General features: G+C 40.9%; 1 protein-coding gene and 1 pseudogene across 3 annotated transcripts; one reads left to right on the plus strand and one right to left on the minus strand.

The window, feature by feature from the left end:
- Window positions 1–238: 238 nt before the first annotated feature.
- LOC114224539 (PRELI domain containing protein 3B pseudogene) lies at window positions 239–1,600 on the plus strand (annotated as a pseudogene).
- Window positions 1,601–1,979: 379 nt separating this feature from the next.
- On the minus strand, window positions 1,980–25,290 carry GINS1 (GINS complex subunit 1). 3 transcript variants are annotated; one of them, XM_028123752.2, is made up of 7 exons: window positions 25,091–25,290; window positions 16,104–16,168; window positions 12,635–12,733; window positions 12,049–12,139; window positions 8,674–8,790; window positions 4,999–5,073; window positions 1,980–2,331 (listed from the first exon to the last, which is right to left on the minus strand). In XM_028123752.2, exons 1-7 carry the CDS (start codon window positions 25,115–25,117, stop codon window positions 2,263–2,265), a joined length of 543 nt encoding a protein of 180 aa, XP_027979553.1. In that variant the 5' UTR covers window positions 25,118–25,290; the 3' UTR covers window positions 1,980–2,262. The 3 variants fall into 3 exon arrangements, with proteins under 3 accessions (XP_027979553.1, XP_027979552.1, XP_027979554.1); XM_028123751.2 differs by lacking the exon at window positions 25,091–25,290 and adding an exon at window positions 20,767–20,975; XM_028123753.2 differs by lacking the exons at window positions 4,999–5,073; window positions 25,091–25,290 and adding an exon at window positions 20,767–20,975.
- Window positions 25,291–25,525: the final 235 nt, after the last annotated feature.

Genomic DNA, 25,525 nt, shown 5'->3' on the forward strand with positions numbered 1-25,525 from the left:
TTAAACACTACATACGCTGAAAATCTGGACAGACCATCATTTCCACCTGCCCATGTGATTTGGAAATGTGTATCCCAGAAACCCAGCTTCTGGGCTTGCCCAAGACACACCACCAGAAACAACACAAGATGCAGAGACCTACCTTCTCACTATGCAGCAAGAAATTATTTAAAAAATTCAAATGGCAGCAGGGCGGCTGGGGACGGGGTGGGGTCAAGTGATTTTTTGGCTACCTTTTCCCCCAGCGCTGCATAGACATCAGGCTGGCTGCCAGCACCATGAAGATCTGGACTTCAGAGAGCATCTTTGACCACCCATGGGAAACTGTTACCACAGCTGCAATGCAGAAATACCCAAACCCTCCAAGTGTGGTTGGAGTTGACTTATTGGATAGACTTATAGATCCCCCTGGAAAGTTGTACAGCGGTACACTTCTCAGCACAGACAGGACTGCCTTCCTTTGTGAAATCTCTTACTGGATGCAGCAAGAACTAAAACACAGGTGCAAGAACATTCTGTACTTGATCCTACAGAGAAAACAATGGAACTTGAATCTACTAATCTTTTATTTACAAATACGGTTTCAGTAGTTGAAACTCACATACAAACCACATCCTCAGGACACAGAAAACACCATTTTGACTCAAGAAGACATAATTACTGTGAAAGGAGTCAGTCTAAGCAGTTACCTTGAAGGACTGATGGCAAGTACAGTATCTTTGACTGCTAATAATACTGGGCTGAGAAGCAATGGAATGGTTAATACAAAAACTAAATGTTGAGGGGCACCTGGGTAGCTCAGTCAGTTAAGTGTCTGACTCTTGATTTTGGCTCAGGTCATGATCTCAGGGTTGTGGGATTGAGCTCCCCGTTGGGCTCCCACTCAGTGGGGTGTCTGCTTGGGATTCTCTCTCTGCCCCTCCCCTCCCCCACACTCACTGGCTCTCTCTCAAATAAATAAATCTTTAAAAAAAAAACTATATTTTAGGCAGAGTTTCTTTTTAAATAAGCTGAAGAAAAGCTATATGACTTTTCATGAAACCAAAGAGGTACAGGGTTTCTAAATAAAAGGGACCATCTGAAAGTAGTAGTGTTTGAAATGACCACCTAATTTTGAGGATTCCAGTATTTATGCAAAAATTACATAATTTTTGAAAAGTACTTGGAAATCATATTGGCATAATAATCTCCTTTAAGGTAGAATTTTAAAACTCGTCATGCATTGGAATTCTTACAAAGCAGAGCCACCTGAACACATACAATGACCCTGCTGTGGTAAACTTCACAAACTTGTATGAGGGAATGCTCTTTATTTTTTTTTAAGTTTTATTTCAGTTTAACTTCTATACCCACTGTGGGGCTCCAACTCAAAACCCTGAGATCAAGAGTTACATGCCCTTCCGACTGAGCCAGCCAGGAGCCCCTGAGGGAATGCTCTTTAAAAGGAGAAATTACAGGGGCACCTGGCTGGTTCAGTCAGTTAGTGTCTGACTCTTGATTTCAGTTCAGGTCAGGATCCAAGGGTCGAGAGTTTGAGCCCCACATCAGCCTCCTCGCTGGGCATGGAGCCTGCTTAAGATTATCTCTCTCTACCTCTCCTTCTGCTCCTCCCCTCCCCCCTCCAAATAAATAAATAAATAAAAGGAGAAATTACATAGTTTTAAAAGACGTATTAATTTGTATAAAATAACTTGTTCTGCTATAAAGCACCATTACAAAGTACAGTGTTTTGTTTTGGTACTTAAATGACATTTTTGGAGTGAAAATTATCACTAATAAACACATGACCCCAGCAACAACAAAAAAGGATTTTATTACATTAAAGAATACTGTATTAATTTGCCAAAGTTTTGTAACTTAGGAACGGTATTACCTTCCTTGGATTTGTACTTTAAGACAGTATGCTATGCCGTGGGCTGGAAATGTTCACTGAAAAAATAAAGTCATTACCGGGGGGGGGGGGGGGGAGTCAAATGTTAACAAAAGTTTACTTTCATTAAAAAAAAACATTGTCAAAAAACCATTGTAGTAACTGTAGTCATGTTGTAATTATAGCTAACAGCTTACAGTTTATTACAAAGAGGAGGATGAATCCTGTACAAAAGAAAAACCCACTCCTTAGCCAGATACTCCTGGTTATTGTAAAGAACGTATGTGACCTTTAAAACCAAAGAGGTGAGGCTGGAGAGGGACGTGTAGCACTCTTCCGCGGTGTGGCCCCCCTTGCACCACAGGGCCGCCTGGCAGGGCCTCAGCACAAGGTCAGGACAGCACGTGCTCCAGAACACCCTGTCTAACCAGCTGCTCACACTTCCACCTGGGCAAGAAGTGCTGAGGGGAAATGAGGGGGAGAGGAAGACAAACAATTGGAAAAGAATTTAAAGTTACATTTTGCATCATTAAAAAGCAGCAACCAATTACATACTTTTCAAGCAGCTAAGTAGCTAAAAGCTAAACTTAAGTACATTTGCTATTTTAGTCAACTGAAATTGAAGCCACTTAAAACTGTACTGAATTCTGATTTTTATAAATAAATTCATAATTTGCTTCAGTTAAACTTAACTGAAGACTTCTGCATTCCAGCAGGAATTTTGCTTGGCGTCTGCACTTTGGGATTTACGCACAGAAAACCCAGGGGTGGGATTCTGCAGCAGTGCACCACAAGTGGGACAATAGCTTGTCGGGAAGACCACTGAAAGGAGCATCTTCTTGATTAAGCTTCTCTAGTATTGAGTCTAAACATCTATTCTTATCATAACAACAGTAGCCTCTTTCCTCCTGAATTTTTCAAGGATTAAAAGTATCTGTAATCTGCAGTGTGGGTGCTGTTCACACGTGTGAATACCCTGGGACCCAGCTAAGGCTCACCCTGAGTGTCCCCTGAGAAGAAACCACTCTCGTTCTGAGGCCGAAAGGAGTCTCCCTGTCTTAAAATGGAGCGTTTACTGAAGTCTGGGGTGGGGGGGGTGCAGGCAGCAAGGCAGGAAAACTTCCCAGGCTCACAGAGGACCAAAGAAATCTCAAAGAAAAGACAGACATACTTGGGCAAAAACTAAAAACTCTTATGTTAGGAAGTTCAGAGCAAATGATCTTAGAAAATAACCACAGCATGAGGGATTATCATACTAGTTTGGGGGAGCGGGCCGTGCTTCCACGGCCCCGCACGCCTGACGGGCCTTCCTCACCAGCTCGCGGGCTTATTGAGGGGCCCAGGACCAAATAAATCCCTCCCGACCAGTTCAGGAAGACACCGTACTCTCTAACTTGTTAAATGAATTTTTTAAATGCCTTAAGAATGTAAAGTGTAAAAAAAGGGGAAAAGTTGAGTTGTTTAAGTTATTCCAATTCCTACTGCAAAGGGGGAGGAGTTTCTGATTTCTGGACAAATACAATCATGCTTGCCATATGGACAAGTATAAAGAAATCTATGGTAAAAAAAAAAATGCTTCCCTATTGTTTTATATTATGTGGATGATCTACACCAGATTCTATAGAAAATTGGTTTTAGATGTGGTTAGACATTTTAGAAGTAGATAAATATATAGTAAGTAAAAGGCATATAAAATTGTCCTCTACTTTTACAATTGAGGGTAGGGCAATACTGAGAGACAAGTTAAAAGCATCTCAAGGGGAAGGCTTCTGATGGTACAGAGAGAGTGACAACTGTCTAGCACTGGAGCACGGGGGGGGGCTCAACTGGTTTCCACCTGCCCCAGCCCCACATGGGCACTCTAGTAGAGAGATCAGCCAAAGAGCTTGAGAAAGAAATTCAAACACAGGATGCACAGGATGACGGTGTTTGAGATGACGTTTTTTCCTATCTTCCTTTATGAGGATAGCTTTGTTCTTGTGAACCACAGCTTCCTGCTATGTCCTCCAGAAATACAGATGTTTATGAGAGCGCTTCTTCACCATCTGCTTTCTATTCATTAGTATCCTACTTCCAAGAGGATACTTGGGAGGGAAAGTTTTGCTCTACCAACCAAAGATTTTAGGGTCCCTTGAAAAATCTGTGCTTTAGAATGTTCAACGTTTGTGTTAGGAAACTATTTAAAGGGTACTAGTAAACAGGGCATAAACAAAGACATCAATGACTCAAGGTCATTAGATACTAACTGGCTGAAAACAAAATGGGAAAGAGAGTTTTTATTAGGTCATTCTTCCTCCTATGCTAATGTGACTACAAACAATCGAGACAGGATAAAAATAAATCTAGCTAATGTGAATTCATCCAATGTGAACTTGAAGACTTCTAAGAAAATAAATACATTGAGGTTCTTTGTAAGAAAAAATTTAACTTGGGGCACCTGGGTGGCTCAGTTGGTTAAGCGACTGCCTTCGGCTCAGGTCATGATCCTGGAGTCCCAGGATCGAGTCCCGCATCGGGCTCCCTGCTCAGCGGGGAGTCTGCTTTCTCCCTCTGACCTTCCTCCCTCTCATGCTCTCTCTCTACCATTCTCTCTCTCTCATATAAATAAATAAAATCTTTAAAAAAAAAGAAAAAAGAAAAAATTTAGCTTAAATTACAGCTCCACAATTTCAATCTTTCTCTGTTAAACTGTTATGTTTATATGTTAAATACTTAGAAATTTTTGATCCATATCACTATTTGCCAAAGAACAGGGATTTGAAAGGTAACCTACAAACTGAAAATGAGCGCTTAGCACCTTTTTAATAAATTCAAAAAAGCAGTTAAATTCAACAATTTAATAGGCCCTTAACTAGAATAAGCCCACTTACCTAGAATAAGGCCCATTGTGATAATTTCCCAGGAACATGCTTAGTGTTAAATACAAGCAATAACCTAGTAAACTAACCTTTTCTTGGTATATGCAAGTCTTTATTTTAGAAAACAGAGAAAACAGGGTGTCTTATACTAAGCATAATGCTTATGATACAAATGATCATCACAAGGCAACATTTACTTTGCTACTGAGTCTAACATTTCCATCATTCAACACTCTCATAAGATTTAAAGTATCTCAAGGTGAGAAATACCTGGCTATTTTTTTTTAATAGGACTGAAGTACCATCATCAACTTCAAATTCTCCGTAGTCTTTTAGACACCGCACCTGAAAAGAAAAACTGTTGTTTTATTTAAATTGGTTTAAATATTTAGTGACCATAAAATAAATAGGGGTTATAAAAATACCCACACAGTACAAATTCTAGGCTTTCTGTCTGTCTGTTTCTTCTCTGTGTACCTGGGCCTAGGACTCCTTACTGAGGAGCCAACTGTCCTGTTTGGGGAGGAAGGAGAATGGCAGGATCTCCAAAGTATGTGTATGTCTGTGCTGACAGCAAAGAAACCCAGGGAGCTGGTGAGGGGAGACAACATCATGTATTGTTTTTTTTATTTTTTTTATTTTTATTTTTTAAAGATTTTATTTATTTATTTGAGAGAGAGAATGAGATAGAGAGCATGAGATGGGGGAGGGTCAGAGGGAGAAGCAGACTCCCTGCTGAGCAGGGAGCCCGATGCGGGACTCGATCCTGGGACTCCAGGATCATGACCTGAGCCGAAGGCAGTCGCTTAACCAACTGAGCCACCCAGGCGCCCACAACATCATGTATTGTGTTCCCTCTGCAAATCCTGGAAAATCAAAATAGTATCTACAAAGAAAAGAGAATGTTTTATTGACTCCAACTTGCCTCTTACAGATTCTTCCATGAAATATCAGTATCTGAGAACAGAACATAGGTAAATCTCCACAATTTCTGTTTTAAAGGGATTCTTCCAATCTTCTTCAATATTCAGATTGTCTCCCAGGAATATGTAGAAGTACACCATGAAAGAAGAGATACAGACTCACATCATAAGAATCAAGAGAGGTTCTTGGTCAGAAGGTAAGAGGGGTAAGGCAGCCTTTTGATAACCACCTCTGTAACTGCCAAGAAGATCACCGACAGACTGTAGCTCTCAGTTTTCCTCTCCCATGAGAACCCATGACAGGAGTTTGTGCTCCCGAGGTCTCGCATTGGTTATGAGTGAAGCCAACCCCACCAGCAAGTTCCAGTCTTCTACTTTTCCTAGATAATTTCATGCCCTGTGATTCCTCTGGTATTTTACTTAGTTCAAGAAATACCATTTAAGAAAAATCCCCACCACCACTACGACCTTTTTGCTTCTTTAAATAGACTTATATTATGGAAAATCTCAAACATTCAGAAGTAAAAAAGACTAATATAATGAAACTCCCATCAGCTGGCTTCAACAATTATCAACATGTGGCCAATCTTGCTTTCTCATCTACTTCTGGATTATTTTTAAGCAAATCCTACATACCATTTCATCTGTAAATATTTAGGTATCTATTTCTACAAAATAAGATTCTTTTTATTTTTTTAGAGGTTTATTAATTTTATTCTTGTTCACAAAGAATCAGCTTCTGGTTTCATTCAATATCTTTTTTTCTTAAGTTTTTATTTAATTTCAGTTGGTGTTATATTAGTTTCAGGTGTAAGATTCTTTTTACAAAACATAATCTCAATACTGTTATCACATCATCTTAATAATTTTTTACTGTCATGAAATTCCCAGTTAATATCCACATTCCCCCATCTGTTTCATGAATGTTTTCTTTAAAGCTGCCATGTTACATCAGAATCCAACAAGAGCTACACATGACACATTTCTGACATGTCTCCACGTCTTTTAATCTATACAGTTCTCTCCCTTTTCCCCCTTCCCCTTGGCAATCTATTGATAAAGAAAGTGGGTACTTTGGTAGTTTCCCACAAACTAGATTTTGTTGTGGATCCCTGTGGGGTCACTTAGCATGTTCCTCGGTCCCTGAATTTCCTACAAACTGAAGTTTCGTCTAGAGGCTAGATCAGATCAGTTTTGATTTTCTGGCAAATGGTGTTATACACTTCCTCTCACAAGACCCTGTGAAGCACAAAATATCTGGTTGTTCCTTTCTGGATGTTAAGACTGATCAGTGGGTCTAGGTGTTACCTGTACCCATCCATAAACATCATCTTCATCTCCATTAACTTTTCACCTACTGGCTTTAGAAGCTATTTGCCTCTATGTGTTATGGCTACAAAATGTCACTAATTTAGTTCTCTTATTCTACTGCATTTGTTAGCTGGAATTCTATAAAGAAGAAATTTCCCTTGTAAACAATTTGGCTACCCTGAAATACAGTTTATACAGTAAAGGCTGATAGATGCTTGATTCTATACTTTTATTCACCACTTTTCAAAATGAGTTGCATCCCTCATATTCTCCAAGGGGGACCAAAAAGATTTTATTTTTTAAATTGTTATTGTTATTTGATATCATTATGCATTCATGCTTCTAACATAACCGATGTGATGCAATTCACTGCAGTTAATCATTTTGATGCTTGGATTATTCCTTCTTTGGCCAGTGAGAGCTCCTTCAAATTGGCTCCCACTTTTTTAGCACTCCCCACTGTAGTCCTTAAAACACTCTGCTTTCTAGGAAAACAAGGTATTCCAAGCGCAGCTTGTGCATTTTATTTAGGACCTGGAATCAGCCTTTTATCTCCCCCTCTGGTTAAGTCTGGTTTCCTTTAGTGGGAAATGGGATTTAGACTCCAGAATTTGGCTGCTTATGGCATTGGGTTGGTGGTTGTTTCTACGTCTGTCCCATGGACAGAGCTAAAAAACGCTTTTTTTAAAGAAGAGAGATGATTCAACATGAGCCCATGCTGATATTTCTAACTCCAGTTTGGGAATGTAGGATTTTCACTTAACTTTTTCATTTTAATATTTGAATCACTTTTATTTTGAAAATCTTGGTTCCTGGTGCCACTACTTTTTTGCTTGATTTATCAATATATAAACTGTTCCAAATAACACTAATGATATTATTATTAATCATAATAGGATTACTAAAAACAGGTTAAGATTTCTTTGTAATTCTTTTCATCCTTAGAATATATCCACTAGGGATATACAATCAATTTATGTATTTTAAAGTAATTTAAAATAATTCCTGTGTGACTAATCTACCAACTTGAAACACAGGTTCATATATTTCATTCTGCTTTCAAAATCTGTGGGTTGGTTTTCCACTTTAATTTTTTTAATAATATGTAAAGTATGTATATGGTTCCAAAGTTAACCCTGTTAAAATACAAATGCAAATTCAGAAAATTTTAGCTACTCTATCCTATTCCCATCATCACCCTAGAGGTAACATTTTTGGCTTGGATACATGTGTCCTTTCTTTTCTTTTTAATTTTTTTTTTTTTAAGATTTTATTTATTCATTTGAGACACAGAGATACAGAGAGAGAGAGCAGGAGCAGGGGGAGAGGCAGGGGCAGAGGGAGAAGCAGACTCCCCGCCGAGCAGGGAGCCTGATGCGGGGCTCCATCCTGGGACCCCGGGATCACGACCTGAGCCGAAGGCAGACCCTAACCATCTGAGCCACCCAGGCGCCCTCCTTTCTTTTTTAATGTAAGTTAATATATACATAGTCATATACCCCCCTCTTCTTAGACAGAAGTAAGCATAATCTATGCATTGAAGAAAAATCTATATTTTATTTCAGTTTTCTTTTTTAAGATTTTATCTTTAACTAATCTCTACACCCAACGTAGGGCTCAAACTCACAGCCCCGAGATTAAGAGGCACATGTTCTACCGACTGAGCCAGCCAGGCATGCCAAGAAAAATCCATCTTAAAAGGTATATTTACCTCTATATATAGGCTTTTTGGAGGTTTCATATCCTGTGTGATGTCCAAACCTTCATCTCCTCCCAGTGACCTCATATAAGTAGCAAGGGACTTTTTATAATGATTGAACCACTCCATCTGTAAACATAAAGACAGTCATTTGACAAAGTTATAAGAAAACAAACTTGCAGAAATTGTATACTCATCCTTTCATAAATAGCCCATTTCCCCACATAGATCACTACTGACCATTCATTCATTTAAACTACAAGTATTACTAATTGCCTGCTATGAACCAGGCACCAGTCTGGGGATTTAGGATGGATCATTTAACAAAGTGAACAAAAATCTCTATGCTCACAGAAGTTACATACTAGCACACTTAATCACAGACCTAAGGAACATTTGACCAGATACAGAACCATGAAAAAAAACACCATTTCAGAATTATGATCTCTCCAAACTCTGCATTGACAGTTTTTTTGAAAACTATAAAACCCTGTCGAGAAAAACACCCAAGTGTCCATCAACTGATGAGTGGATAAGATATGTATATCCATACAATAGAATATTATTCAGCCATACATCAGAATGAAGTTCTGATACATGTTAGAACATGGATGAACCTTAAAAACATCCTAAGTGAAAGGCACAAAAGCCCACATACTGCATGATTCCACTTAAATGAAAAATCCATAATACGTAAATCTATATACAGAGAAAGATTAGTAACCTCCAGGGGCTGGGAAGACTGGAGAGAATATGGAGTAACTGATAATGGATACAGAGTTTCTTTTGGGGGTGTGAAAATGTTCTGGAATAGGATGGTGGTAATAGATGCGCAACTCTGAATATACCAAAACAAAAACAAAAACAAAAAAAACCTGAATTGTATACTTTAAAAGGGCAAACTTTATGGTATATAAGTTATATCTCAGTAAATCCGTTTTTTTTTCATTTTTGATATTAAAGAAGACCTAAATATAGGGAGGGATTACCACATACATGATTCAGTATTATAATCATATCAACTCACCTATAGATTCAATTCAATCTCAGTCAAAATCTCAATTAAAAAAAAATAGAACCTGACAAATTGAGTCTAAAATTTACATGGAAACGCAAAGGGCCAAAAATAGTTGAGACACTTGAAAAAGAACAAGATGGTAATACACACTCAAGACTTAATAATAAAGTTACAATAATTACAACACTGTAGAATTGGTATGAGGACAGATTAAGAGAACAGAAGAGAAAGTCCCCTATCCCAAATCCTCAGATATATTGACACTCAATTTATGACAGAAGTAGCACCACACATAGAGCAATGGGGAAAGGAGAACCTTTTCAATTAAAATGGTACTAGATCATCTCAATATCCGTATTCAAAATGCAACATTATACACAGAAATCAATGCCAGTACTGTAGATCTCCTCATGAAAGGTAAAACAATACAGCTCCTAAAGGAGTCCATAGAAAAACGTCTTCATAATCCTCATCAGAAAGTGTGTGTGTGTGCAGGAATCACAACTTTACCATAGTGAAAGGAATAAGAATCGCTACCAGCCGAAGGAAGAGACCCAGGGTGAGATGTGGGAAGGTACTATAGGGACCAAGGGCAGGTCACCCCAAGATGGGCCAATTTGGCATGAAGACTGTTTTGAGTTAAAAAGCAATTAAAACCCAGCAGATTCAGGAAAAACTCTTTACCTTCCTTAACAACTGCCTTAAAATTTAGAGGATCTGCTCCAGGAAGAGAGCTCCCACCATAAACAACTATATTATACTGTGAACAAGGTATGATAGACAGGGAAGGACCTAGCAAGGCCTGTTTGATCAAAGTCCTCTCTTTGTCTCATTGTTTTTTGTGGGCCCAGCAAACATCTGTTTACCAAACATTTGCTCTTTATCATTCTTCCTGAGGATTACATTCTTTCCCTTTGAAGTCCTAAACCCCTAACCCTTGGGGCTTCTGGCTGCCTCCACTGGTAGAGCATATGACTCTAGATCCTCTTGATCTGAGTCTTTAGTTCAAGCCCCACATTGGGCATTGAGCTTACTTAACAACAACAAAAAAGACCTCATTTTGCCTGCTTTTGGAATTTCCTTGTCTGTGTGGATTCCCTGTATGTATGAAATTTGATTTTCTCCTGTTTATCTGTCTCATGTTGAGACACCTGGGTGGCTCAGTCAGTTAAGTGTCCCAACTCTTGACTTTGGCTCAGGTTATGATCTCAGGGTTGTGAGAACGAGCCCTGAGCTGGGCTCTGTGTTTAGCACAAAGTCTGCTTGAGATTCTCTCCCTCTCCCTCTGCCCCTCCTCCTGCTTGTGCATGTGCAGGCTCTCTCTCTCTCTAATGAATAAATAAATAAAATTAAAAAAAAAAATCTGTCTCATGTCAGTTTGATTCTTAGTCTGGATAAAAGGACCTTAAAGGGACAGGACATTCTTGCTTCCTGAGAGTAAGCAAACATGAAGCTACTAGTGTCCTCTCCCTATGGAATCATGACACACTGCCCTCCTGGCACAATGGTATGTAACAATACACACAAAGTACTATCAACCAGAGAGGCTCACACAAGTTTTGGTGTCCAGAATTTTTACTGGGGTTTCATCACACAGGCACCATTGCTTAAAATACTATCTATGTGACTGAGCTCCATCTCTAGCTCCCCTCTCCTCTCTAGAAGTTCAACTGGTGTCAAGAGATTCAAAGCTCCAAACCTATGAAGCTGGCAGGACCCCCCAAATTTGTAGCCAATTAGAATGGAGGGAAGCCCTGGGAACCCCCAAACCTAAGGCTGGTGTCTGCAGTAAGGGCAGTCTTAGCCTGTGAAGTGTGGTCTAACTCTATATATAGAGTGTCAGAAGTCACTGCAAGCCTTCAATAGGTAAGTACTACCATCCTCATTGTGTAAATGAGGGAATTTAGGCATAGAGAGAACAAGTCACTTACCAAAGATTAGACAGTAGCAGAAAGAAGATCTGAACCCAAGTTTACTTGAGTCTAGTCCCATGTCCTTAAATATTGGGCTAGCTCTGAGCCTTAGTGATGGGTCAAATGAGTTTCGTTACAGATATTCATGTTGACTAGGAAAGTACACACACACACTCTTTCTTTGGAAAATCCCTAAATAATAATGCCAGTTCTTTAACCCTACTGATGGATCACTAATAAGTAGGACCCTTTATTTTGTTAATCAGAGAGGTTTCCACATAGCATTTAGAATTGCTCCTGCCATTCTCATCATAGTATATAGTAAATAAATACAGGCCAAAAACTGCTGAAAAACAGACATTAAAGACAAAGAGAAATACCATTAATACTATTACAGAACAATGCCAGAACCAGCATTTTCCAGATTCGGAAACGTGAACAACAGTACTAGCTTACTTCTTCAGCAGACATGTGAAATCGTAAGGCATTGGGCAGGACGCTGCCGTACTCCCACCTCAGTGCTCTGATCCGAAGCAATCGGTCATACCTAGGACAGAAAGAAGGTACGAGACTGCATGACTATAAGAAGACACCTTGGGGATGACAGGGAAACCTAAGTATGGACTGAATGGGTGCAGTGAAGGGTTCTTTGTTTCTCTAGGTTTGAGAATAGTGCCATGCTCATGGGAGAAAAGGCCCAAAAGGTCTTTATTTCTTAGAGTATTCAGTGGTAAAAGGCCATCAGATTCTAGACTAGTTTAACACAGGCGAGAAAAACAAGATGAAGCAAATATGGGAAAATGTTAAAAACTGTTAAGCCTATATGAAAGCTCCATGGGGGTTCATATTATTCTCCCCAGTTTTATGAACACTGCAATTTTTCATGATAAAGAAAAATTTAATGGAAAAAAAGTATTTAGAATGCTTATACAGGAAAAATAAATCTAAGAATTTGTTACCCATTTTAAATGGTTAATTAGGAAACCACATGGAAAGCCCTCCATTGTTCCCTGCCACCCCAAGCAAAAATTAAGAAGCTTACAGGTACGCTACAGCACAGCGTCGATTTCTTAACAAAGAACAGTGGCGAAACTTGATGGTTGGTATCAAGTCACTTCGACCACCCGACTTCACTTCATTCCTGGTAAGAACATTTAAAGAAGAAAAGAACAAATATACATACTTCAGCATAAGATAAACTTTCAAAGCCAACTAACAACTGACTTCCTTGTTTGTTTTTATCTATTTATAATTAGCGGTTAATCTAACCAAGTAGTACCTGCTCCACATCAGAGATTTTACTGGTGTGTTAAAAAGATAAAAAAGCCAAAAGCTGAAAGCCAAAAATAAACTAATTTACTTAAGATCATGCTATCAGCATTTCATTTAACCATTTGGTACTATGCATTTTTGCACACTGATTAATCTCCATTATTTTCAAAAGACACATATTGTATTTACTCACTTTTTGGAATTCTTTTATCAGGCTGGAATAAGAGATAAACCTAACATCATGGTTCATAAGATTATGGTCTTATATCATGTTTTTATTTTAAACGGTACTACTCTTTTGATGGTTTTTCCAAATCCTTGGAATAAAATGGAGTCAAAATGGTCCTTCAGTTATCCCACAAATGTTTATTGATCTTCACCTATGTACGTGTCTTATACTGCAGTGTTGTTCACAGAGAGGGAAAAATGTTGGTTTTACCCTACAAAATGTACATCTCCTTAGATATTAGACAAGTATCACATTTAAAAACCAGATGTATAATTAATTAATGGGCACAGAGTTTCAGTATTCCATGATAAAAGATTATGAAGATGGATGGTTGGTGATAGCTGTGTAACATTATGCACATATTTAATACTACTGAACTGTACACTTAAAAGGGTTGAGATGGCAAATTTTATGTTATTTGTTATTTTACCATAATAAAAATGATGGGAAAAAACAAATTAAAGACAGATGTACAGGATGAGTAAGAATCTACTTTGGAGTTTTAAAAGGAACTGGATACAAAAAGGATTCCTTCCTGCAGTGCCTGCTCCGGGCCCTGAAAAAGAGGCAAAAATCTATGTCCCGGTCCTATCATGTCTTCTAGATCTGCTCTGTACACTTCTGTCACTCTCTGACTCGTTCTCCACATTGTTTACAGTGTGCTCTGGATTATAAAGAAACAGTACAAATAAAATATATCTAAGCTAACTCCAGAGTGTTTCATTAAGTACAGAAGGACTTCCTAAAAAATTTTACTTTTACACGAGTAATTAAAAAGGAATAGACTTCCTCTGACAAAAAATTTTAACAGAAACTGGTAATAGTTACTGCCCCCTACCCCCCACCAAAAAAGAAACTAGGTGGGTGGGGCACAGAATTTTGGATCACGAATTTGCAAATGGTACAAATATAGCAAATACAGGAAAATCATTCCCTTACTGGACTAAGGCCTGTTAGGCCACCTCCTAAATAAATATGTCTTTAACCTGTTCACTTTCTATTTAGTCCAGGTCACCTCTGCTGTCACCTGGATGGCCAGCATGCCTCCCTCTCCTCTTGGTCCCCTGGTCTACTGTCCATGCAGCAGCAAGGGTGATCTTTTAAAACACAACCATGCCACCATCAGCCCCACAAGCTTAAAAGTCTCACCTGGTGTCAACCTTTGCCTTCTTGCTAAGCTTCAGCCATACTGGCCTTCTTTAACTATCACTGGCCTGAGCACCCCACCCGCCTTCACAACTCAGGGCCTTTGCATATGCTGCCCCCTCGACCTAGGATGCTCTCTGCCCACAATCACTGCCTCACTGAAACCGGCTTCTCCTTTAGATCTCAGCTGAAAGGTTTCTTTCTTGGAGAGAACTTCCCTGACTCTTTCTAAGTCTATCTATAATTAACTATTCTGTCTCCCAGAATTCTGTTGTTTTCCCTTCATGGCATGTATCCCAGTTTGGTGTATCTATATTTATTATCTGTCTTCTGCATTAGACTGTGAGGGTTATGGGGGCAGATATCTTTCCTGTGTTGTTTACAGCTGAAATACCAGAGCTACTTATCAGCACATAATCATTTAATACATATTTGTTGTATGAATTAATGAACAAACTGCTTGGGAATTTGAGTTCAGGACTTTATATCTGCCTTACGCTTACTGTAAACCTGCTATGGTTCCGTTCCTCATTCCATCTATGAAGATTTTTCTGTATCTTTCCTTAAACACCGCAGTTGGAAAACGTTCCCATTGTTCATGTTCTCCACAGATCTTACCAGCACGTTACTGATTTCTATGCCCAAGTAACTGATAAAAACACCGTACCAAACAAGGCCAAAAGTGAAACATCAGGTAACAGACGGACGTCTCTCTAGGCTGAGGTCTGGATACCTCACCTCTGATCCCGGAGTTGGTCCTCCTTGTGTCTTACTCTTCACCAAATCACAAGAACCTATGAAGTTTGTCACACAGCCCAAATTCTCCACTGTGCCACCACCATGCTCAGCTCTAAATGTTCTCTAACACTAGAGCCCTCTCACGCACCAGGCTGTAGCCTTCTGTCACACTGGTTCTCCGTGAACTCCACTCAAGCTGCTGGAAGTCACTGCTGCTACTGCTAAGTTTACGAATTGCCTGTTACCCCTTTAATGCACTAGGCAGCTATTAGTGCAAATGAGCAGTAGAAATTATAGGTTTCACTTTGTTAGGATTTTTATTTGCTCCTGTCTCATCTCTTAGATTCACTCTAATACCTTGCAAGTCATATCATTCAAATAAATATTTATTGAGCATCTGCTATGTACCATGCACTATTTGAATCCCATAGATTTAGGGTGATCAACACAAATCCCCTCAGTCCTGTATAGCTATAGCGTGATCAGGCTCACAAAGAATTAAAAAAAAAAATCATATCTAAAAACTGATGGAACATTATCTGACTTCAGTATCGTATTTCTTAAGCTGTTTTAAAATATCAGTCTCGATCCCAGGGTCCTGGAATCGAGTCCCGCATCGGGCTCCCTGCAAGGCGGGGAGCCTGCTTCTCCCTCTGCCTCTGCCTCTCTCTCTCTCTCTGACTCTCATGAATAAAAAAATAAATAAAAAATTTAAAAAAAAGGGGGTGCCTGGGTGGCTCAGACGGTTAAGAGTCTGCCTTCAGCTCAGGTCATAATCCCAGGGTCCTGGGATCCAGTCCTGCATCGGGCTCCCTGCTAGGCAGGGAGCCTACTTCTCCCTCTGCCTCTGCCTCTCTCTCTCTGACTCTCATGAATTAAAAAAAAAAAAAAAAAAAAAATTTAAAATATCAGTCTCATCAGGGGTGCCTGGGTGTCCCAGTTGGTTGGGCGTCTGCCTTTGGCTCGGGTCATGACCTTGAGGTCCTGGAATTAAGCCCCATGTCAGGCTCCCTACTCCCTAGCCTGCTTCTCCCTCTCCCTCTGCTCTTCCCCATCTGCTCGTGCTCTCTCTCTCAAATAAATAAATAAAAAATCTTTAAAAAATATCAATCTCATCAAAACTTACACATCAGACTGGTTTTGTTCATATAAAGCTTTCATCTCCTCCAGAACTTGCCTGAGTCCATCCTCCTAGAACATATGATATTGACACATCCATTAATTCCTTCACCAAGTCTGTAGCAATGTTTGATCTACTCTGTCTTTGATTTATATATCTTACCAAAAAGCAATACCTTTGGTAATGGCTATAACAAGTGTTCGTGAGGATGAGGAGAAGTGGAACTCTCATACATTGTAGGTAGGAATATAAAATGGTGCAGCCCTATCTGATGGTTCCTCGAAAAGTTTAACATAGAATTACCATATTATCCAGCAATTCCACTCTTAGGTATATACTCAAGAGACTTGAAAACATACGTTCATTCAAAAACTTTGTACATAAATGTTCAGAGCAGCATTATTTATGGCAGCCCCAAAGTGAAAACACCCAAATATCCATCAGTATTCATCCATATCCAAATATGCATCAACACCCAAATATGGATTAACTAATAAACCAAATATGGTATATCCACTCAATGGAATATTATTTGGGCATAAAAAGGAATGTAGTACTGCATGCATCAGCATGGATGAACTTTGGAAACATTATCCTAAGTGAAATAAGCCAGAAACAAAAGGATAAATAGTGTGAGATTCCACTTACCTGAAATATCTAAAATAGACAAATTCCTGAAGACAGAAAGTAGATTAGAGGTTACCAGGGGCTGGGGAAAGAGAGGGATGGAGAGCTATTGCTTAATGGTTACAGAGCTTCTGTTTCAGTTGATGAAAAAGTTTTGGATAGAGGAGTGATGGTTGCACAACCATGTGAATGTAATTGGTGGTACTAAAGTGTACACTTACAATTGGCTAAAATGGCAGATTTTATGTTATATAAATTTTACCACAATAAAAAAAAGAGAAAAAAGGCAATAAAAAGGAATGAATTACTGACAATTTGTGCAATCAACATACTGATGAAGGATATTCTCAAATATACTGTACTAAGCAAAAGAAATCAGATACAAAGGAGTACATACTGTATGATCCCTACTGGCCCTTTACAGAAAAAGTAGGCAACTCCCGGCATACTGAATCCAGACACCCCCCTGCCCACCCAGTAAAAAATGTAAGCGTGACTTCTATCTTCCCTTTCATCAAGTAGTTAAAAAGAGATCATAGAAAAGTCTGACTTATTAGAATTCAGTTAAATATTCCTTTTACCAGCAAATAATATTTTAAGGAATAGCTGAAACTCTTGTATGATTAATAGATCTGCAGGTATACAAAAGACACAATGTGTGAAATAATTTATAAAAATACATAGATGTGGGGTGCCTGGGTGGCTCAGTCGGTTAAGCATCTGCCTTCAGCTCAGGCCATGATCCCGGGGTCCCAGGATTGAGTCCCACATTGGGCTCCCCACTCAGCGGGGAGTCTACTTCTCCCTTGCCCTCTGACCCTCCTCTCTGCTTGTGTTTTCTCTCTCTTACTCTCTCAAGTAAATAAATAAAATCTTAAAAAAAAAAAAAATACACACATGCTGGGGCCCCTGGGTGGCTCAGCCAGTTAAGTGTCTGCCTGTGGCTCAGGTCATGATCCCAGGGTCCTGGGATCGAGCCCCGTGTTGGGCTCCCTGTTCAGTGGGGAGTCTGCTTCTCTCTCTCCCTCTGCCCCTACCCTCTGTTCGTGTTCTCTCTCAAATAAATGAATAAAATCTTAAAATAAAATACACGTTTTCAGATTTAGATTTATCTATAGTAAAAATTGCAGTTTTGTGTTCCCACCTCAGGCTGGGAGCCCAAGATAATTTTCCTAAAAACTCACTTAAACTATTACCAGTTCTACATGTAGAAAGTGGACAATTATTTCAATTTGCTGAATATAGCACCTAACCTTGAGAGATCCTGGAATGAACAAGGCAGAGTCCCTGCTCTAGACCCAGTGACTATCATTTTCCTAGGAGGAATGATTCTTGAAAGGTCCTGTGGGTCATGGGCTTATCAGCCCTCAGATCAATCAGATGGATTGGCCTGTCCCTGCTTGGCTGTGTTAAAGAGTGGCCAACCTCCTCAGGCTGAGTCTTCCAGGCTGCTGAGTCACCTGGCTATAGGTGGTAGGTTTGTCAGTGGAAGGTGCACATGCAGCAAAAAGTGCCCTGCCAAACTAAGACCTAGAAAAAGGGGTGATTTTATAACTTCTAAGTTCCACCCCTGACCCCCTCCAGAAGTGATAACTTAAAATTTGAGTGAAACAGAGAGCTGGATGGACTAAAGGTCCAAAGATCCAGTTGCAAGGCTGGCATGACCAGCTCTTGTTGAACAAGTCTGAGTCTCTTTGGGCTTGTCTCCTCATATGTTAAATAACCTCCAAAGTGCCTGGTTGTCTGAATGCAGTGTAGTCATATTTTAGAGCCTACACACCTTAGCATTCCAGCATCTCTGCTGAACTTCCCACCATTGTCTCCTAACTTTTTAAATGAAGTAACTGTCCTGAAAGAACAACAGACAGGAATCTAGGAAACCTGTGTTCAAGGTGAGGCTCTGCTCCAATATGCTTTAAATTCAGACAAGTCCCTGAACTTGATCTGTAATTTCTTTTGGCTCAGTCTCATCTGCAAAAGGACCTAACTGTTCGACCAGGCGCTCTTTAATGTTCAAAACAAAACTCACCTTTCCCCAAACACTCTTCCTCCTGATCTCTGATGTTGTACCTGAGAGAGAATCCCCCCAAGATCCTCTAATTCCTCCCTCATTGATTGCCCACCCCATCTCCACCCCTGTTCTAACAGTTACAAGTCCTGTTTGCCTCATCTCTGAAACCCAGACACTGATTTCTGGACCCAGCGACCAGACAGTTTGGACCATACACAGTTCTCACAGTAGGCCTGTCAGAGTGATCATAACCACCCATAACCATCTCCCTGCCACTGTTCTTTCTTATCTCCAATCTGTTCTGCGTAGTTCTGCCATCATTACCCTCAAAACATAAAAAAAACTGCCCTATCATTCCCCTATCTAAAATCCTTTACCAGCTTCCAAATGCCTTATATGTAAATACCCAACTCTCCTAGGCCTAGAACCCACCTTTGTAGTCTCTGCACACACATCAGTCCCCCTTTCCTATGTGACCATGGGTCTCTGCATGGCTGTATCCTTCAGCTGCAATGCCTATCTTCCTTCTCAGAGTGGGGACCTCATCCTTCCAGGCGTGGCCCAAATGCCCCCTCCTCTATCCCTTTTCATACCAGCATTTCTCCTTATGCTCCTGTGTACACCTCTCTGGTGTCCTCACACTGCACTCTAATATTCCTTTTTGTGCCCTTCTCCCAGCAGAACATGCCCTGGCATCCACACAGTGGCTGCCCTATGCTAGGGAAAGTAGTCAAGTGTAGAATTTAGAGTGCAGGTCTGAAGCCAGACTGCCAGGGTTTAAATCCTAGTTTCACCTCTTACTGGCTACAGCCAAGACACTTAATCTCCCCAAGCCTCTGTATACATGGCTGGAAGAAATGGTTTAAATCTCAAAGTGTTCTTATGAGAACAACAGATAACATAAGCTACGTGCTTAGCACCCTTTTGGGGTAGTAAGAGAAAAATAAGAATAAGGGTAATAAGTAGTAGTGAGTAAGGGACAGGCAGGGATAGGTAGGAAGAGATAGGTAGGGGGCCACGGGATCGGGCTCACAAAAATCCCAAAAATGCAGAGGTGTAAGGAAACCAGAGATAAGGGAACAAACCAGACCATCCTGTCCTAGGTGTGAGAGCTGGGGTCTTGTTATAACAGCTACTTATGACCAACAAAGAATCATGGGACCCTAAAAAGGAAGTAAGCCATTGAAGATGTTCTCACTAGTCTTTACTCAATGGTGCTAACAGAGAAGTCAAAAAGATTTAAGTTCCCTGGTTAGCATACTATAAAAGACCAACCCTAAAAGCCCTCAATAGTAACCCTGTCCCGACCCCTCTCATTCCTGAGAACTTCTTCTGTATCCTCACTTAATTACCTCTATCGCTTTACTCACTCTCCTTTGTCCGCGAGATTCATTCTTGTCTCCGTGAGACAAGAACCTCGCGCTCCCACTTCAGTAACAGCAGTGGTAGAAAGAAAATTAATAGCAAACACTAACTTCGCTGCTACTTGTGTGTCAGGTATTGTCCAGGGAAGCTGACATATATATGCCAGTCCTAGAGCCCTCACTACAGGAAGAGTTGAGTTACGCTCTTTCCCATTTTTACAGAAGAAAGGGACAGCACAGAAAGCCTGAGTAACTGCCCCAAGGTCACACAACGGAGTCCGAATCCCAGCCTGGCTCTACAGCCTAGCTTCTGCCTGAGCGTTCAACAAATGCTAGATTGTTATCAGGCAACCAATAAATGCTTGGTCAAAAAAGGAACCAGCAGTAAAGCTATACATGTTAAACACTGAAGGAAATATACTCAGGAAATTCACCAAATTGCTGCGTGATATAAACATGAACGCTCCTTTTCCTGCTGTATTTTGTTTTTCCGTGTTCCCGAAATTTTTGTTCCCGACTTTGGAGCTGACACCGTGAGAAAACCCACGCTCCGATGAGACGCAGGTTAGACCCGCGGGGTCGCCGACCCTCCTCCCACCCGTCCCCTGCGCTCCCAAACCCCGCCCCTTCAGCAAGGCCAGCCCTGTTTACCCCGTCCCCGCCTCACGTTGAAGGCTGGCAGCTGCCCTTCTGGCGCGCGATGCAGCTCGCGAACCAGCTCCATGGCCTTTTCGCAGAACATATTGTACACGCCCCGGTCCCGATGTCTCGTTAACCGCCGGCTCTCAAGCCAAACGGTCGCCGGGTTCACGCACACCGCTCTGGGTATCCTATGGCTTCCAGTCGCACAGGGGCGAATACTCGCCTCCGCCTCTGCTTCGCTCTTTGGCGCCAAACATGCCCAGCCAATAGAAAAGCGCTCCCGGGCCTCGCGGCCTACGGCGACGGCCAAGGGACAGTTGCCTCCGCTGCGCAGCCGCACTGTAAGAGGGGTGAAAGCCGAGGAAGGGTGCACCGGCGCATCCTTTCCTAGGGAAACCTCTGCAGCTGCGGGAGGATCAGCCGGCCTGGGGTCCAGCCTGTAGGCTGCGCAAAGGCTTTTTTTGAAGCGCAGCTCGCACTATATGCATATCTCGCAACTTTTTCCCATTCGATTCATTCATTTTCGTTTAGGTTCAACGGGGTTCTACCCTGAGGTTGAGAAGGAATGCTCAGAAACGTGGTGTGCTTAATGTTATGACGCAGCATTTTAGTTTTGCAGTGTGGAGTTTTGTTCGATAGAAAAGGGAAACCACTTTTATTGGGTATCTCCTGTGTGATAGGGACTGTGACATATATTTAATTCTCATGACTAACCCTAAGGAGGCTTTTAAGACTCTTGGTACTGATTAGAAAGCAAGCTAAATAACTTCTTCCTCTTCTTTTTTTAAGTAGGCTCCATGACCAACATGGGGCTTGAACTCAGGACCCTGAGATCAAGAATTGCAGGTTCTACCAAATGAGCCAGACAGGCGCCCCAACAACTGAATAGATAATTTACCCAAGTTTACTCAGCTTCTAAAGCGACAGACTTTGTATTTAAGCTTTCAGCCCTACAGAATCACCTTTGATTTTAAAGGAGTCATTTAAAAACATTTGGGAAATAGCTCTAATCACGAAGTCTACAAAGGGGGAAAATACCCAGATTAACACAAATTCACACAGCCATAATCCTACCTACTTGATTATGGAAATTTTCGTAACCATATAGAATCAAAGGTGGAAATTACTGCTATAAAAACAATTTGTTTTATTTGGCTACCTTTTAAAAAGTATTTTTAAAAAGCTGAGGAGGGGTGCAGGGGCGCATCCTTCCCTAGGGAAACCCCTGCAGCTGCGGGAGAATCAGCGGTATTTAAAAAGCAGTATTTTTAAAAAGGCAATATTACTGGATTCATTCTAGCTAACCCTAGAAACTATGTTCCTCTTTTGCAAATAAAGATCAACAGATGTGTAATCTGAAGAATAAGCATGGGAATGGCCTACAAAGCCTTTAAATCCTTAAGTGGAGTGACATTTCCTTTTCAGCTCTACAGTCCGGGATAATTTAGCTAAGTTTTGTTAAATACACAGATCTATAGTGGACTGTGCTACAGGATTGTATTCCAAAAATCGCCAGTATCCAAACAACCTTCATCATAAACCTTTTTAATTTCAGATCCTGGGCCTGAGATTCATTTCTTTACCTGTACAATGGGGACAACAGTACACACTTCTGAGGGGTTGTGGTGATTCATTACTCCTTCAGCAAATATTTAGGAAGTGCTTACTATATACTGAGCATTGTTCTAGACACTGAAGATAAAGTAGTGAACAAACTATGTTCACAAGTCTATGTTCCACTGTGGGGTACTGATGATAAATATATTAGTGAAAAGTGCTAAGGAGAATAAGCCAAGGCAGGTAAACAGAGTGATGATGAGAGGACCTGAGGGTTTTGTTAGTGTTCAGAGAAGGAACAGACCTGCAGTGGGGAGGGAGTAAGCCATGTGGAGATGGGGCCATAGGATGGGCAGAGAATTTCAGGCAGTAGGAATGCAGGTGCAAAGGCCCCAATGAGGGGGATGGATGACTCACACACATGCCACCCACACCTCTCCTTGGAGCCACTGCTTCAGCAAGGAGGCAGTGACACTGGAGCAGAGTAAGGGAGGGAAACCCTGGTGGCTGAGATCAGAGTGAGAGCTGGAGGCCATGTCAGGTAGGACACTGTAGGCCCTTTCACAAGCTTTCTGTTTTATTTTCAGTGAGATGGGAAACCATACAGGTATTTTGAGCAAACAAGTGACAGCACTGGACCTACATCTTTAAAAAGAACTTTCTGACAACTGAGTTTAGTAGACAAAAGTTGGCAAAGGTGGAGGCAGGAGACCACTTATGCTATTAAAATAATCCATGTGAGAGAGGATGGCAGCTTGGGCCAGGGTGTGGATGGAGAAGTTGGTGAGTAGTGATTGCATCCTGGATAGATTTTGAAAGGAGTGCTAATACAGACATAAAAAAGGGAGGATTCAAGGATGATCCCAGGGTTTTGACCTAAGGAAATTTAAGTGTAAGTTTGCCATTCCTGAGGTGAGGAAGGTTACACATGGAGCTGGGGGTGGGAGAAGAGTTGGGAACTCAGTTTTGAACATAATAACTTTAGGTGCCTATAGGATATCAGAGTGGCTGAGTAGACCATTAGGTAGAGGAGCCTGGAGTTCAAGGAAGGGGTGTGGACTAGAAATACAAATGTGGGCATCACCAGTGCAGGATAGTATTTAAAGACCATACAGAAAGTCAATGTGGAATATTAGGGAGCAAGAATTTCCTGTCCCCTTAGAGGTCCTTCTGCTGTACTAAGAATCAAATTGATATGAGACAGATTAACAGGAGAAAATCGAATTTAGTTTCCTACATACAGGGAATCCACACTGACATGGAAATTCCAAAAATAGGCAAAATAAGGTATACATATTATAAAGTTATATATAAATATATAAATAAATTAATATAAATATACATACGTATATTAACCTGAACTAAGGAGAATCAGGTAGGGGTAGAAGGGAAAGAATGCAAGTCACAGGGCAATAAGAAGAGATGTTTGGTAATTAGATGCTTGCTTTGACATATAGGTGGGTCACTCAGATAAAATTTTTTTCTGGTAATAACCATTATTCTGGGAAAGACCCCAATTTAGATTCTTCTATGTAGTCAAGGGAGGGGCAAAACGTTTCTTCCATAGGGAGGAAGTCCATAGGGTCTTGATTGCCTTTAGCTCAAAATAATCTTCAAGACAAAGTGGCCAACCTTGGAGCTGCCTGGCCCTTGGCCCCTATAGGACCAACAGTCGAGGACTGTATGGGCAAGGCCTAATGCCAGCCAGACTCAATAATCCTCACATTTCTCTCTTCTCAACAGCCCTCCCTTCCTTGTTTTTTTTTTTCCTATTAAAGAGGATTTTGTGAGTGATAGGGTCAATTTTTTCTTTAAACTTCAGTTTCTGGATTCCTAATCTCCAGTATGTGCTAAAGAATTCACCATTTCGGGGCGCCTGGGTGGCTCAGATGGTTAAGCGACTGCCTTCGGCTCAGGTCATGATCCCAGGGTCCTGGGATCAAGCCCCACATCGAGCCCCACATTGGGCTCCTGGCTCAGCAGGGAGCTTGCTTCTCCCTCTGCCTCTCTCCCTGCTCATGCTCTCTCTCTCTCTCTCTGTCTCTGTGTCTCAAAGGAATAAATAAAATCTTAAAAAAAAAAAAGAATTCACCATTTCAATTCTAAAAGAGTATTTGGAGATATCCACACAAATATGAATGCTGGTTGTGATATTTTTTGTAACACAGTCAATGAAATTCTTTCGCAATTTAGATCTATCATTACAAAGCTAACAGAAGGAGCTAGTGAATTTCTAAAGGCATTTCTAACTGATCTTAAATTATCAGTTGCCAATAGTTTTCAACTGACAGAAATGTTGAACGAAAGTTCACTTTGTGATAAGTAAGCAAATCTCTTGGTTGTAGATCCTTTGTAAGAAAGAATGCCAAGCTGTAAAACTAAAGTTCAATTAGTTCTTAACTTGGGTTCACAAGTGTAAATTTATCTTTGAAACAGATTTTTTTCCCCACTTTTTTTTTTTTTTTTTTTTAAGATTCTTAAGTAATCTCTACACCCAACCTAGGGCTGGAACCTACAACCCCAGATCAAGAGTCTCCTGCTCCACCCACTGAGCCAGCCAGGCGTACCTCCACCCCTGCTAGTAATTGCTTTACAAAAATCTAAAATCAAATACAAGTTTTAAAAAAAGTAAATTGTTTAATGAGTTCAGTTTTCATATGTTCAGCCCAAAACTTAAAAAATTAAATTATCTATATGCTTGTGTTAAAAAAAAAAAGCACCTGAGAGCATATTTTTTTAAGTAAAATCTTGTGGGAAAATAGTTATAAATCATGAGAATGGTGATTTGTTACCTTTTGCTTTTTGTTCTCATAAACCATTACAGAATCGTTTCCGAAGGGTTCATTCACATTGGGTTTTCAGCATTAGGGAAAAATCACAGTCTGGGGCGGGCTAGGAAGAAGCCAGCTTTCTTCCGCGGCTCTGGTTCGTTGGGTGCTTTCTAGCCGGCGTCCTCCCACGTTCGAGCCACTGATCTGGGGCAGGACCGTGTGCGTTTGCTCATGGCGCCGAGCACCCAGGTAGAGGAAGCCCTCCCACCTGCGGCGACAGAGCCCAGACCCTTCGCCACCACCAACGATCAATCGCCTGGCCCGTACCGGACCGTAACGCCCCGCAAGGCTTCACCTGCCCTTCTCCAAAATGGCTGAAAGTCGGCGCCGGGGACGCCGGGCGCGCTCCCGGCGGAACGAAGGAGGGGGCGGGCCGGGGGCGGGGCCGGTGGGAGC

This window comes from Eumetopias jubatus, unplaced genomic scaffold (assembly GCF_037043125.1).
Source record: "Eumetopias jubatus isolate StellerSeaLion01/CBP00866 unplaced genomic scaffold, mEumJub1_p1.0 scaffold_9, whole genome shotgun sequence".
NCBI classification, from domain to species: domain Eukaryota; kingdom Metazoa; phylum Chordata; class Mammalia; order Carnivora; family Otariidae; genus Eumetopias; species Eumetopias jubatus.

Coding starts and splice junctions, on each gene's coding strand:
- GINS1 (XM_028123751.2), bottom strand. CDS start 20,841: ATGTTCTGCGAAAAGGCCATGGAGCTGGTTCGCGAGCTGCATCGCGCG. Junction 16,169..20,766: donor GGCAGCTGCCAGCCTTCAAC/GTGAGGCGGGGA, acceptor CATATGTTCTAG/GAGGATGGACTCAGGCAAGT. Junction 12,140..12,634: donor CGCTGTGCTGTAGCGTACCT/GTAAGCTTCTTA, acceptor TTTCTGTCCTAG/GTATGACCGATTGCTTCGGA.